Source organism: Rhinoraja longicauda, chromosome 6 (genome assembly GCF_053455715.1).
Source record: "Rhinoraja longicauda isolate Sanriku21f chromosome 6, sRhiLon1.1, whole genome shotgun sequence".
NCBI lineage: Eukaryota > Metazoa > Chordata > Chondrichthyes > Rajiformes > Arhynchobatidae > Rhinoraja > Rhinoraja longicauda.
Genome location: NC_135958.1, coordinates 79,899,682 through 79,915,951, shown reverse-complemented (window position 1 = coordinate 79,915,951; position 16,270 = coordinate 79,899,682). Strand labels below are relative to the sequence as shown.

Here is a 16,270-nt window from a genome sequence, read left to right as displayed (position 1 = left end):
CCTATTAATCATCTGCTCTGGCACTGTCACTGTGCTGGCACCTCAACACTGTACACAGAAAACAATCGACAGGAAACACCATGTGAAATAAAGTCTCACCAGAGCTGTTCTGGGAAGCAAATGCTCTTCCACCATCCCCCAAACCCTGCTGTAACCTGCCACTTTGCCATCTTCATCCAGGTGCAAGTCATCTGCATAGCTCCCCACAAACGGATGCCAACCAGGTAGATAGGTGCACAAGGCTTCAGTCAAAGGCACAGCTGTAAAAGGACAGCACATTTCTACTTGTAACACGAAGATAGACACAAAATGCTGGAGTAACTCAGCGGGTCAGGCAGCATCTCTGGAGAGAAGGAATGGGTGACGTTTCGGGTCGAGACCCTTCTTCAGACTGATGTCAGGGGAGGGGGCTGAGACCACATGGGTTTTCTCTGAGTGCTCTGGTTTCCTCCCACGTTCCAAAGACGGTCTGAAGAAGGGTCTCGACCCGAAACGTCACCTATTCCTTCTCTCCAGAGATGCTGCCTGACCCGCTGAGTTACTCCAGCATTTTACGTATATCTTCGGTTTAAAACAGCATCTGCAGTTCCTGCCCACACAAGTTTGTAGGTTCATTGGCTTTGATAAGTTGTAAAAATTGTCCCTGGTGTGTGTATGAGGTGACCGCTGGTCGGTGCTCACTCGATGGACTGAAGGGCCTGTTTCCGCGCTGCATCTCTAAAGGTCTAAAGTCTACATACGTGCTGGTCCAGTTGAGATTCTGGTCGATGAAGACCCCCAGAACGTTGATGGTGGGACCTCTGATAGTAATGGCATTGAATGTCAAGGAATGCTACAAATGGCATTGGTGGCCCACTGCCAGAGAGGGAAACGACCCTGTCCTGTTGCAGCCTCTGAGCCTTGGTGAGATATCTCGCTGACTCTCACTGTGACCAGAACTAGCTACATGGTGAAGCATTGGAAAGGTAGCTGACACCCATGGACAGAGACATCCATCCCAGAAAGAAATATTCACTTTAGAAGGCAGGAGGGAGGCTGATGAGGTTTACCTGAGACTTCATGGAATCAATGGTGTCTTCAAGTTCTTTCTGGATGGCAGCAGGCATCAGCCCTTTGATTTTCATCTCGCACTCTTGCTGAGTTTGAAGGATCTGCAAAGAAAGCGGGAGAATGCCAATCAGTTCTCACTTTTAACTGCAGGCTGTCGTATCTTACGACATGGCAAACTCTGCAGATGATGTGACTGAACGTGAAGACTTGTTAGTAATGGAAAGTGCTGTTATTAAAGGGATAAAGACGGACATATTTATCACGCACCTTTCACCACCTTAATTCAACCTTTGCAGTCAATTAAGCATTTCTGTATCTAACTAGAAATGGCCAGTGCATTATAGAAAACACAGCAGCCAATCTTCCCTCTGCAAGGTAGATCTTCCAGCTCGGGACAAAGTCCCACCCCCTCCCCTGACATCAGTCTGAAGAAGGGTCTCGACTTGAAATGTCACCCATTCCTTCTCTCCAGAGATGCTGCCTGACTCGCTGAGTTACTCCAGCATTTGGTGTCTACCTTCGATTTAAACCAGCATCTGCAGTTTTTTCCCTTCCATCTGCAAGCCCCCACAACAATGTGGTGATGTGGTCACCTTACGAGGAAAGATTAAAAACATTGGGCTTCACTTTTTTGAGTTTGGAAGAATAAAAGGTAGCTTCATTCAACATGCACGACATTGAGGGTCATTACAGGCTCGATGCTGAGGGGACATTTGGAACTGGGACTGAAGCTTCAGGATACTGAGAAACACTGTTTAGGAACGAGATGAGGAGGAATCTTTGGAATTCTCTAACGCGGAGACCAGCACAGATCGAGTCCTTCAATCTATTCACAAGGCTCTGATGTGTGGATTTTTCAACTTTAGGGGAACTAAAGGTTCAAAGGATCAGGCAGGAAAGTGGAATTGCATGGGAGCAGGCTGAAGATGGAACATGGAACATACAGCACAGGAACATGAACATGATGCCAAGTTACACTAATCTCCACTGCTTAAACGTGATCCAGATCCCTCCATTCCGTGCGTATCCACGTGTCTGTCTAAAAGGCATAAGAGTACGCCCGAAACGTCACCCATTCCTTCTCTCCAGAGATGCTGCCTGTCTCGCTGAGTTACTCCAGCATTTTGTGTTTACCTTCGATTTAAACCAGCATCTGCAGTTCTTTCTTACACATAAGGGTATGCTTACTCTTCATCCCATGGGTTACACACCTGCAATGACCAGGTGATGTGTTCATGCCATTGCTTTAGGGGTGAACTTTGGCTATGAAACTGGAGTGATCTCCCATCTCTTTAACTTGCTCTGCATTCATCTGGAGTTAGTCTAACTGAAAGGAACCGAGCTATCAAACCTGGTGGTGAAAGGAAAGGGCAGCATTTTCTGTGTCTAAATGCTGAGCAAATGCAACGTTGATTCCATTAAGTGTCTCAGTTAAGAGTCACAGAACTAGCATTCTGCAGATACTGCGAGTTGGCCAACTGCATAAATATCGATTAAGGTAGATTATCACCAGCCCTCATTCATGTTGTCGAGACCCTTCTTCAGTTTGATCTCCAGAGATGCTGCTTGTTCAGCTGAGTTACTCCAGCATTTTGTTCTATCTTCGGTTTAAACCAGCATCTGCAGTTCCTTCCTATGTATTTGAGGCAAGGCTGTCAATCCTCAATCTGTGCCGGATGTTGATATCCGTTTATGGATGAACCACCTGGTGGCGCCACAACGGCAGCCTTGCCAACAGTCTGCTCGTTTGTTGTTTTTTAGTATGTGTTAAATGTATGTTTTAGTGTTCTTTAGCTTTGTTTTATGTGGGGGGGGGGGGGGGGGGTAGGGGAGGTGGAAACTGTTTTTAATCTCTTACCTGGACGGAGATGCGACTTTTTTCCATATCGTATCTCCATCTGCACTGTGGCCTAACATTGAGGAGCTGACGGCCTCTTGCTGGGGATCGACTTTGGGAGCTCCAACCGCGGGAGCCTGCGGACTTTAACATCGTGGAGCTCGCGGTCCCTTGTTTAGGGACCGACTTCGGGAGCTCCAGGCTGCAGGAGCTTTGTCCGCCCCGATCACGGGAGCTTCGATCGCCCCGACGCAGGGGCTTCGATCGCCAGCTGCGGGAACTTCGATCGCCCCGACTGCGGATGGTTCGACTGCCCCGACCGCAGGAGAATAAAGAGGAAGAAGCTTAGACTTTATTGCCTTCCATCACAGTGAGGAATCCGCTGTGGTGGATGTTTATGTTAACTGTTATGTAGTTGTGTGTCTTGTTGCTTTTTTTAGTATGACTGTATGGTAAATCGAGTTTCACTGTACCTTAATTGATACACGCGACAATAAAATACCTTTGAACCTTTGAAATACTTATGTAGCACCACCACTGCTAATTATACAGTGATCTGTGAAATGCTGGTGACCTGTGGGAATGCTTGGCCCTGTGGGACACTGCTAGTGGCAGGGTGGAATTATCAATGGACTAACGATGATTCCTTGAAACGTCATTTGATGGGCGTGGGAAGCATGGACGTTGGAAGACGTTGCTGAGACTGGAGAACACTGAGGTGTAGGTTGCCCCTGGACTGAGGGAGATTGCTGACTGTGACATTGGTCACTGAAGGATCCACTGGAGTACGATTTTCAGGAGCAATTTCTCAACGAAAGAATTGTTTTTGAAAAAAGTGCACGCAATTCTTTAGAACATTGAACAGTACAGCACAAGAACAGGCCCATCAGCTCACAATGCCTGTGCCAAGATCACCTCTCATTTGCATGCACATAATCCACATCCCTCCATATCCATGAGTCTATCCAAAAGTCTCTTAAACGACAGCATCGAATCTGCCTCCACCTCCACCTCTGGCAGCGCATTCCAGGCACCCACCACCCTCGGTGCAAACAACCCTTTAAACCTTGGCCCCTCTCACTTTTCACAGCCTCCCGGAGAAATATTACTGTAAGGGAGTGAAAGCTGCCATTTTTTATGTACAGAAGATTCAGAAATAACAATGAGATAATAATCATATAATCTGATCTAAGACTCTGGACTAAGGGATCATTATAAATCAAGATACCAAGGACAACTCTTTACTCTTATTTGAATGAGGTTGGCTCATCACCAAAGAGAGCTGATGAGGTTTCAATGCAGGCGTCAAGTCCAATAAAGGGCATCTATAAGATGACAGCCTGTCCTCAGCACCCAGGGCATGGGTCAGCCAAGTTCTATCCAGTGGCTGCAATACAGTGTGAACACAATCCCTGATTCAACAAACACAACGTGTATTTGCTGAATGCCTTTAACACAGCAGAAGGTTCCCAGGTGGCAGTAGCAAGCAAAATAGAAGCAAAATTGAAACAAACTGGGGCTCAGCTGGTCGAGCTGCTGCCCCAACAGTGCCAGAGACCTGGGTTTGATCCTGACCTTGGGTGCTGCCTGCCTGGAGTTTGCACGTTCTCCATGACTGTGTGGGTTTCTTCTTACAGCCTGAAAAAAAATTCTGAACTAAACGTGCGGGTTTGTGGGATAATCGGCCTCTGTAAATGTAACCTAGTGTGTAGGGAGTGGGTGAGAAAGTGGGATAACATAGAACTAGTGTGAACAGGTGGATCTGGTGGGCCAAAGGGCTTGTTTCCATGCTGTACATCCAAACTAAAGGTTGCCACATAAATGAGACATTAGGACTGACACACGAAAGGGTGAACAAAACGGCGGGTTTTCAGGAATTCCTTGGAGAAAGCGAGAGGGAGGCAGAGAGGAAGGGAGTGGCAAGGAAAGAATTCCTTGGGGAAAGAGGGAGAGGTAGAGAGGAGGAGGGAAACAAATTCCAGGGTGCAGCCGATATTGGCACACCCATTAAATCAGGCGGGAAGAGGGGTGGGGTGGATGGCAGGGAGGCAAATAGGGTTGCCAACTTCCTCACTCCCAAATAAGGGACAAAGGGTGATGTCACCGCCCTGCGCCCCACGTGACCTCACCCAGCCAGCGGCCATGTGCTCCCGGCCTGGGCGGCCGCCATTGGTGGAGCGGGAGCACGTGGCCGCTGGCCGGGTGAGGTCACGTGTGGCGCAGGGTGGTGACGTCACCTTTTGTCCCTTATTTGGGAGTGAGGAAGTTGGCAACCCTACTAATACGGGACAAGGGCAGTCCCGTACGGGACAAACTAATTTAGCCCAAAATACGGGATGTGCCGGCTAATACGGGACAGTTGGCAACCCTAGAGGCAAACTTTGTAAGAGGCAATACTGTCGCAGGTCTGTCTTACACTTACACTTTACCCTGCACTTTACCCTGTCCAAAACTGTTACAACTGTTCGTTTCGTTGGGTTGCTGCTGTCTAAATTACCTAAATTAGTGCATCGTATGGGAGGCGCATTCCCAATCTCGTTGTACCCCTGGGTACAATGACAATAAAGATATATTGTATTGTATTGTATTGTATTGTATTGTATTATGCATACAAAACAACTTCAAGTGCAGGAGCCAAAACGGCAGTCTGGAAATCTGACTGAACCTGAGCAGTGGTCAGAACCCATCCGGATTTTGCAGAGGCAGCTTTCAATAGGTTGCTCAGTTACTTCTTACCTGTCAGCCTGTTCTGCATCTTTCTAAAGCACTTTAGCTGCAGCTAAATATCTTTGAAGTCTGCAAGGCACAGATCCGATTCCCATCAAAACAAGGATGTCAAAAAAAAAAGATCTGTAAGATGTTCCTATAACTCAGTGTGATAATAAGGAGAACACCAAACAGATGCTATCCATATTATTTTGAATGCTTTAAAAAAATCTTCAGTTTTTGGCTTCAAAAGATTATCAGGCACCCCGCCCTCACTCTCACCCCACCTACTCATGAAAGCCTCTTTACTGCTGCCTTGTCAGTGAGGACTGTTGAACCTCAGTGAATTCTGACGACGGCAGCAAATTATTGTTCTTGGGGACAACAGCCCACCTTGCTGCAAATCCCAGCTGCAGTTAAAGGTGAACCAGGGGTGGGTATTGGGGTGGATGATGGGTGGGTATAGGGGTGAACGAGGGGTGGGTATTGGGGGGAACGAGGGGTGGGTATTGGGGTGAACGAGGGGTGGGTATTGGGGGGAACGAGGGGTGGGTATTGGGGTGAACGAGGGGTGGGTATTGGGGGGAACGAGGGGTGGGTATTGGGGTGAACGAGGGGTGGGTATTGGGGGGAACGAGGGGTGGGTATAGGGGTGGATGAGGGGTGGGTATTGGGGTGAACGAGGGGTGGGTATTGGGGGGAACGAGGGGTGGGTATAGGGGTGGATGAGAGGTGGGTATTGGGGTGAACGAGGGGTGGGTATTGGGGGGAACGAGGGGTGGGTATAGGGGTGGATGAGGGGTGGATATTGGGGTGAACGAGGGGTGGGTATTGGGGGGAACGAGGGGTGGGTATAGGGGTGAACGAGGGGTGGGTATTGGGGGGAACGAGGGGTGGGTATAGGGGTGGATGAGGGGTGGGTATTGGGGTGAATGAGGGGTGGTTATAGGGGTGAACGAGGGGTGGGTATTGGGGTGAATTAGGGGTGGGTTTGGGGGGAACAAGGGGTGGGTGTAGGGGTGGGTATTGGGGGGAACGAGGGGTGAGTGTAGGGGTGGACGAGGCGTAGGTATTGGGGTGGACGAGGAGTGGGTATTGGGGTGGACGAGGGGTGGATATAGGGGTGGACGAGGGGTGGATATAGGGGTGGACGAGGGGTGGGTATTGGGGTGAATGAGGGGTGGATATAGGGGTGGTCGAGGGGTGGGTATTGGGGGGAACGAGGGGTGGGTATTGGGGTGGACGAGGGGTGGGTATAGGGGTGGACGAGGGGTGGATATAGGGGTGGACGAGTGGTGGGTATTGGGGTGAATGAGGGGTGGATATAGGGGTGGACGAGGGGTGGGTATTGGGGGGAACGAGGGGTGGGTATTGGGGTGGACGAGGGGTGGGTATTGGGGTGGATCACAGTTTTACTTGACTCATGGCATCAAATGTCTTTCAAGGACTGTGTCTTCTGCATTTCAAAATAAAGAAAAACTCTGAATAAAACGATTTCTTCAGATCCACCTTCAACCCATCGTGTCCTTAATGTTAACATTCTGTAGAATGTGGTGGTGGGAGTGGGGCCAGTCACTGGTCTAGACAACATGAAGCTTCAGTCTGAGACAGACTGACCTGCATGGTGATCACTCAGGGTGAGGGATAGATTCCAAACTGCTTTGAGCATTGCTATCAAATCTACTATCAAACATTGCCACCGAGCCACATGGCCATGGTGTGGTGTCTTCACGCCCGTTGGTTTTGCATACAGCCTGTCACCACTGGCAACTCGCCAGCAGCCTCACGAGAAGGCCCAGCCACGACAGCTCAATAACAACACCAAGGTCAGACGCACTAATTGGCCTCATCTGCACACAGGTTATGATTGGTGAGAATGTAGGTGTAAGGGGCCTCTGGAATAAATGTGACACAAGGTGTCTGGCTCAGCTAAGTGTCGTTTGTTCTTTGCTTTCTGTCGTTGGATTCAGTAGATCCTACAACTGGTGACTCCGACGTGATCCGTATAAATAGTGAAGGGACGGCCTTGCAACAGATGGCGGAAATGCTTGACGGCGAGGTACATAACCAAAGGTTCTCACCTGAACGTACTCTACCTCATCTGAGTGGGTGATCATTTTGCCAGAGGCTCCCACCTGCCATTGACTCACCACTCCATAACGTTGACGGAGGCATCAGTGGTGAGTGAAAATAAGGCATTGGGCCTCTGGACTTGTTTGGCCCACTCCCACTGTCAAAAAACTACACATATCTGCTCACTTTTTCCCTAATTTCCTAAGATCCTAATTTCGTTGTATCTCTAAGTACAATGACAATAAAGGCTTATTATTATTATTAATACTTGTGAAGACCGGTTCACACGATGGCAAGATGCTATCCCAGTCATCAACATTTCAGCGTAAACAACAGCCCGCGCTTTTGTTGACCGATGGATTTTGGACTTTGGGCTCCCAAGTACGATCACAACAGACCGAGGGCCGCGATTCGAGTCTGCACTTTTCAAACACTAACCGACCTCTTGGGTACAAACCGGGTTGGACCGACTGCGTATCATCCACAAGCGAACGGCCTGATTGAGCGGTTCCATCGCCAGTTGAAAGCCCTCTGGCGGCCGGCGGAGACGCATCGAACTAGAGTGAACGGTTGCCTCTGGTTCTGCTTGGCATTCGTACGGCGGTGAAAGCAGACCTACCATGTTTGTTGGCGGAAATGGTTTAAGGCATAACTCTGAAGCTGCCCGGCGAATTTGTCAAACCAATCCCCACAGACAGATCTGATGATCCAAGCAGGTATGTCGATCGATTACGGTGAGCTATGCTGCTACTCAGGCCAACACCCACACTGCAAACACCTGCAATGGTCTCCGTGCCGGCTGACCTCCATCCCTGCACATGTTTTGGTCCCACTCGATGCCCTCCGCCGACCTCTTCAGCAAGCATACGATGACCCTCACCAAGTCATCCAAAAGTTTCTATCGTGATCTATCAGAACGGAAAAACTGACACCGTATCCATCGACCGGTTAAAGCCAACATACGTCAGGGACCAACCGACTACCTCACCCACCAAACCGGCAAAGTCACAAGACCCCAACACTTCCTGAGAAAGACCTCCCACACTGCAGTACCAAACAAGATCAGGCCCAATCAAGCCGCCAGACCGGTAGCGGGCGGGACTAAGCCGAGCAGTCACCATCTTGTCTGACTCGATGGCCGAGGGGGGAGCTGTGGCACCTTCACGCCCACATTGGTTTTTGCATACAGCCTGTCACCGCCGGGGACTCGCCAGTAGCCGCACGAGAAGGTCCAACCGCAAGAGCTCAATAACAACTCCGAGGTCAGACGCATTCATTGGTCTTACCTGCACACTGGTTATGATTGGAGAGAATGTAGGTAAAAGGGGCTTCTGGAGTAAACGTGGCACAGGGTGTCGGTTCGGCTAAGCAGTGTAGGAAAATAACTGCAGATGCTGGTACAAATCGAAGGTGTCACAAAATGCTGGAGTAACTCAGCGGGTCAGGCAGCATCTCTGGACAGAAGGAATGGGTGACGTTTAGGGTCGAGACCCTTCTTGACTGAAGAAGGGACTCGACCCGAAACGTTACCCATTCCTTCTCTCCAGAGATGCTGCCTGACCCGCTGAGTTACTCCAGCATTTTGTGTCTACCTTCGATTTAAACCAGCATCTGCAGTTTTTTTCCTGTACTGCTCTATGCTCTTTCCTGTAAATGCTCGCTCTTCTCAGGCTGGGTTTTCTTTCACTCCGGCTTGGTGTACTTTTCTTCTCAGCTTTTACAGGTTTCAGCAGATGCTTTCCCTTGGGTGAGGCTGTGTGTGAGTTGTTGCACAAGTGCCTGGGATTAACACCAGTGCTCGGGAACGGGTGCCATACAGCCAGTTCCTGCCCGCTCTCGACAAACCCTGAGGAAAAAAGGCAGCTGCCTTCCCAGGAGGGAAGGACTTCAAAGTGATTCCTGCAAGACATCTTTTGAATACCTCATCGAAAGAAGCTCTGCCAAAACTCAAGGATGGCAGTAGTAAATGGTGAGAGAGAGAAAAACAGAGAACGATGCTCCAAATAAAATAATAAAAAGCCTTAATCTCCTCGGTGTATCATGGCAATCAGGCAGGACAATATAATCTGCAAGTAAAATGTTATTGGCAGTAAGATCAGTAATTGCTATGTTTGTCACTCAGACATGTCTGACCAAACACTCTCTGCAGGAGGGGACACTCTTCTGTAAAGGTGTGAGGTAATACAGGAATTGAGAAACTGCTGTTAAGAACATTTCACTGCATCATTGTTTCAACCTCAGTAATGGCCAAATAACTCAAATAGGAATAAAAGCTTCTGAAAACCCCCCCACAAAGTGCCTGAGTAGCTCAGCGGGTCAGACAGCATCTCTGGGTGTCATGGATGGGTGACGTTTTGGATCGGGACCTTTCTTCAGATGAACCCTATTTCAGTATGAAGCCTGGAGAAGGACCCCGACTCGAAACACCACTTACTGATGTCTTCTAGAAATGCTGCCTGACCTGCTGAGTTACTTCAACACGTAGTGTTTTTTGTTTGTAAACCAGTATCTGCATTTCCTCATGTCGCCAATAAAAACTTCTGGTTTGCTTTTCCATATTGAGATGAGTAGAACTAATAGATCGTCCATGATCGAATTGTGGACCAGACTTGATGGGCCAAATGGTCTAATTCTGCTCCCATATCTTATGAAAAGGAAGACAGATTTATGTAGAGCCTTTTGCAACATCAATATATCTCACTAGGTTTAACAATAAAAGTCATAGAGTGGTTGTATCATGCAGCACGGAAACAGGCCCTTCAGCCCCAGCTCAAACTGCTCCCATATTCCTCTGAACCTCTCCAATCCATATAGCTGTCCAAATGTCCATTAAGTGCTGTCATAGTAAGTTAGAAAGTGTAACCCTTGTGTGGCCAACCCAACAGCAAGGAGATACTGACCAAATAGTGGCAAGTGATCCAATGGGAGGATAAATTATGTCTCAAATTAAACGTCTTATTTGAGTCAAGAGCATAACAGTTGCCCTGCCCAGGGGCAAGGCCAGACTTGGAACCATCTTCTCCATCAGCTTTCTAGAAATATACATTGTTTACAGCTTAATTACTTAATTTGAAGGTGATCTTCCATGGTCCATAATCAAGCCTTTCCAACAGGCCCTTAAGTCCATCTTGCCCATGCTGACCAACATGCCCCATCAACACTCGTACCACCTGCCTACTTGTCTCATATACCTCTAAACCTATCCTAACCATGTACCTGTCCAAATGCTTCTTTAACATTGTGGTCGTCCCTGCCTCAACTACCTCCTCCTGCCTCAACTACCTCCTCCTGCCTCAACTACCTCATCCTGCCACAACTACCTCCTCCTGCCTCAACTACCGCCTCCTGCTTCAACTACCTCCTGCCTCAACTACCTCCTGCCTCAACCACCTCCTGCCTCAACTACCTCCTCCTGCCTCAACCACCTCCTCCTGCCTCAACTACCTCCTCCTGCTTCAACTACCTCCTGCCTCAACCACCTCCTGCCTCAACTATCTCCTCCTGCTTCAACTACCTCCTGCCTCAACCACCTCCTGCCTCAACCACCTCCTCCTGCCTCAACTACCTCCTCCTGCCTCAACTACCTCCTGCCTCAACCACCTCCTGCCTCAACTACCTCCTCCTGCCTCAACTACCTCCTCCTGCTTCAACTATCTCCTGCCTCAACTACCTCCACCTGCCTCAACTACCTCCTCCTGCCTCAACTACCTCCTCCTGCCTCAACCACCTCCTCCTGCCTCAACTACCTCCTCCTGCTTCCACCACCTCCTGCCTCAACTACCTCCTCCTGCCTCAACTACCTCCTGCCTCAACTACCTCCTGCCTCAACTACCTCCTCCTGCTTCAACTACCTCTCTTTCTCAGGCCATTCCCCCGGATCAAGGTTTAGGTTTATTTTTGTCACATGTATCGAGGTACAGTGAAAAACTTTGATTTGCATGCTACCCAATCAAATCAGATAATACTATACATTAATACAATCAAGTCAAACTCAAGTACAACAGGTAGACCATCGGGGAAGACACAGAATGTAGAATCAAGTTTGCAATCATTGTAACACACCAGTTCCAGAGACAATGGGCTTATACCACCAAGCCAGCAAATAGTTTAGCTGGCAAATACTGTCTGCTTCAGTGTGCTGTCTGATGGGCATTTTAAAAGCAAAAACACAGGTAAAGAAAGGGGTGGGGTGGGGGTTTGGGTGGGGATGCTGCTAAGAATCACCTTACTTTTTGGTCTGTCTGCTAATGTGACTGGATGAGTGATGACTCCATCAACACTGTCTGCTAGGCAATTGCTTGAACATTTCTCAGCACTTTGCAGGAGCATTCTAGCATAAACGACAGGTCTGTATCAATCACAGAATATTGATAGTTACAAGAAGCAATTAGGATGGCAAATATTATGTTAGCTTTTATTGTGAGTGGGTTGGGGTTTTAGCTAGAGAATTGCTGTGGCAACTATACAAGGCTTAGGTGAGATCACACCTGAGGTGCAGGGTTCCATTTGTTCTCTGACGAGGGTGTCATTATAATGGAGATTCACTCGACTGAGTCCTGAGATTTTCATTAGGAGAGGTTGGGCTGAATGATTCTTCATCCCTGAGATTCAGAAGAATTTCTGGAATGGCAAAGCTTTAAGGTGAGAGACACAAAGTTTAAAGGAGATGCACAGGGCAGGTTTCTGTTTCCACAGAGGGTGGTGGGTGCCTGGAACGCTCTGCCAGTGGTGGTGGTGCAGACAAGTACAATAGTGGCATTTAAGAGGCTTTTAGATAGCCAGGGATGCTGGGATATGGATCACTTGCATGCAGATGAGATTAGTTTATCATAGCATCGTGTTTGGTACGGACATTGTAGGCCGAAGGGTCTGTTACTATTCTATGTTCTATTAAGAAGAAGAGTGATCTTGTTTTAATGCAAGATATTCCGATGAGATTTGAGCACATTGAGGCTGTTTCCTTGGGTGGAGAGTCAAGAAATTGGCATCACTTTCTCTCAATCGTCTCCAAAATACTTTCTCAAAGGATATACTTGCATTTCTATTTCATCTTTCACCATCTAAGGACATCCCTAAACGCTTTCCATGTGATAAAGTATTTTTGAAGGCTAGTCTTAGTTCTAATGCCAATTCACACACTACACACATCCACAGAAGGCAGTTAAATAAGTCACTAGACAATTTGATTTATTGTCATTGGCAGGGAGATAAATGTTGGCCAAGACCTTGTAGAAACTTGCCCAGCTTTTTACCTAAGGGTAGATGATGCTTTTTGTTTCACATTTCATCCAGCAAACAGCTTTTTGCAGTGAGGTTTTCATGCAGTAGGCCCTGGAGTATCAGCCTATTGTATTGTTTTAGTTCAGTTTAGTTCATTGTTGTCACATGTATCGAGGAACAGTGAAAAGCTTATGTCCGCATGCTATCCTATTAATGAAAAAACTATGCATGGGTACAATTAAAACGTGCAAGATAATGTCTGATTAACGATAGTTCAAAAGTCTTCAATGAGATAGATGGGAGGTCAGGATTGCACTCTAGCTGAAGAGAGGACCGTTCAGTTGCCTGATATAACAGCTGGAAGAAACTGTCCCTGAACCTGGAGGTGTGCGTTTCAAATTTCTGTACCTCTTGGCTGTTGGGAGAGGGGAGAAGAGGGAGTGACTGGGATGAGGCTGGTCTTCGATTATGCTGCTGGCCTTGCTGAGCAGCGTGAAGTGCAGATGGAGTCAATGGAAGGGAGGATGATTTACATAAGGGTTTGGGTTGAGTCCACAACTCTGCAATTTCTTGCAGTGTTGGATGGAGCTGTTCCCAAATCGGACTGTGATGCATCCTGATAAAATGCTTTCTACGGCACATCTGTAGAAATTGGTGAGGGCTGTTTGGGACACGACGAACTTTGTAAGCCTTCAAAGGAAGTAGAGGTTGGTGTGCTTTCTTGGCCATAGCTTTGATAGCCAGGACTAATTGCTGATGATACATGTTCAGAGTCTGGTGAACGCACGACCTGCAGAGCTGAATCCCAGCTTTATTAGGTTATTCATATGTGGACAAATACTGCGGAGTGTGTTCAGGCAGGAATGCTTAGCCATTCTTCATCAACAGGTTGATGGTGGAGAGAGTCAACAACTTCAAGTTCCTGGGCGTGCATATCTCTGAAGATCAATCTTAGACCCAGCACATTGATGTAATCGTAAAGAAAGCTCATCAACGCCTCTCCTTCCTTGAGGATTAAGACAATTCAGTACATCCATGAACACTTGTCCAGCTGTACAGTAGAGAGCATACTGACTGGTTGCCTCATGGCCTGCTTTGGCAACTTGAGCACCCAGGAACGAAGGAGATGACAGAGAGTGGAAGATATGACCCGATCGGTCCATCACGGGCACTGACTTCCCACCATCCGAGAGACCACCAGATTCAAGAAAAAACTCTTCCCAACAATCATCAGGCTCTTGAACACTACACAACACCAACTATGAACTTCTGTGGACTGTCTTTGGTTGCACATAGAATTTTGTGGGTTTTCTTGCACTAGTATTGTGGTTATTAATGTATTGAATTGTTGTTTATTACATTTTAGTTTAGTTTAGTTTTAGTTTTTTAGTTTAGTTTAGAGATACAGCGTGGAAACAGGCCCTTCAGCCCACCGAGTCCGCACCGGCCAGCGATCCCCGCACACTAACACTATCCTACACACACTAGAGACAATTTACATTTACCAAGCCAATTAACCTACAAACCTGTACGTCTTTGGAGTTTGGGAGGAAACCGAAGGTCTCGGAGAAAACCCACGCAGTCACGGGGAGAACGTACAAACTCCATACTGACCTGTAGTCAGGGTGGAACCTGATTACATTTTACCTATGTGAAATGTGTTTACACACCTGTTATGCTGCTGCAAGTAAGAATTGTCCTGCTGTCGGTACATATGACAATTAAACTGACTCTCTTGAAATGTAGCTTCAACCTACACAATTAATACTCTGCTGATATCTCCTTTTGTGGCTCACAAGTAAACAGCTACTCCAGAAGGTATTTTGTGAAAATGTCACAATTAAAAAAAAGAATAATAAAAAAAAGACTTTCCTTGTTTGGAGTTTTAAGATTGAATCACATAGACGGAACATTTTCTTTGGTGCCGAGATATTTCATTCCCTGTTCACCCCTCCATTAAACTCATTGCAGAGTGAAGCTGGAGATGACATTGCTAGTCCTCACTCACAGAGGGCTGATCACAGCAACAGACCACAGGCAAGGGTAAAATAGAGGAACAAGAAACCGCAGATGCTGAAATCTGCAGCAAAAAACTAACTGCTGGAGGTTTAAAAAAGACACAAAGTGCTGGAGCAACTCAGCGGGTCAGGTAGCCCCTCTGCAGATCAGGAAATGGTGATGTTTTGGGACGAGACCATTCTTCATACTGATTGTAATGGGGGGGGGGGGAGAAAGCTGAAAGACAGACGGGGGCAGAACAAAGCCTGACAAGTGACAGGTACTACAATCAGTCTGAGGAAGGGTCCCAACCCAAAATGTTGCATATCCAGAGGTTCTCCAGAGATGCTGCCTGACCCGCTGAGTTACTCGAGCACTCTGTGTCCTTTTTTGCAAACTAGCATCTGCAGTTCCTTGAGTCTACAAACCCTGGAGGAACTCTGCGGGTCAAGCAGCGTCTGTGGAGGGAAAGGAATTTTCGGTGTTTCACATCGACACCCTGGAGGTGGACACAGAATGGAGAGGGAGAATAACCGATTGGAGGAGAAGGGGAGGGGTGAGACAGGGGCCGGGAGCGTGGTAGGTGTGTCGAGGAGGGATGACGGTAGGTGGAGCTGGCTGGGGGAGGAGTTGGGAGACAGAGGCAGGTGAGTTATAGGTGGAAGCAGGCTAGGAAAAACTAAAGAGGCAGATAGTCAGGAGGGGGAAGAGGAAAGTGGAGACAGATTGCCCCTCCCCTCTCCACACGTTCTCTCCCTGGGGAAATATTTGACCAGTACTCATTGAGAAAACTTGCATGGCTGGACAATCAGTGACATAACACGTGCAACCATTGCACTCTGCAATATGCTGCTGCCAGAGTAGATAATGGTGCAATAGTTTAACATGCAACCCACATTGTTGAACTGTGCCATAAAAACAAGATGGTTGCAAACAAAATACCAGGTTTGAGTTACTGAGCCCAACTGGAAGTTAGAGCTACAACAGGTCGTTTGAATGCCTTCCATTCTGGGGATGGGAAAATCAGCCTGCCTTCCCTCTTTTGAATCCTGTTCTGTCTGTCTCTGCAGTTGATGGTTTACACATATTGTGTGGGTGGATGGGATTAATCTTGGACGTGATCTCAACCGCAGTCGAAACATGCTGAAACTGTGTACAATGCCAACTTTATCAAAGTACCCGAGAGGCCTGGGGTGCTCATGCAAAATCCATGACAACAAAGGAACATGCAATTAGATAGAGTCTTGCTGAATCCCAGGATATCTGAAGCACCCCTTTATTTGAGAAGCATATTTGAAATGCCCATTTTATGCAAAGCAGAGGGGCTACGTAATCTTTGTTAGTGGGTTGAGAACTAGATAGTGAGCAGGAGAGATCTTGCATGGT

At 47.7% G+C, this 16,270-nt stretch overlaps 1 protein-coding gene across 5 annotated transcripts in view; it reads right to left on the bottom strand.

Annotated features, from left to right (window-relative positions):
* Window positions 1-16,270, bottom strand: part of cep112 (centrosomal protein 112) — a 289,566-nt gene that overhangs the window by 20,411 nt on the left and 252,885 nt on the right. For all 5 annotated transcript variants that reach the window (XR_013547414.1, XM_078401444.1, XM_078401446.1 and 2 more), the window contains one exon: window positions 1,050-1,151. Coding sequence is in view for 4 of the 5 variants with exons in the window: in XM_078401444.1 (XP_078257570.1) it covers window positions 1,050-1,151 (102 nt within the window). In the remaining variant the exon portion in view is untranslated. The remainder of the gene's footprint in view (window positions 1-1,049; window positions 1,152-16,270) is intronic.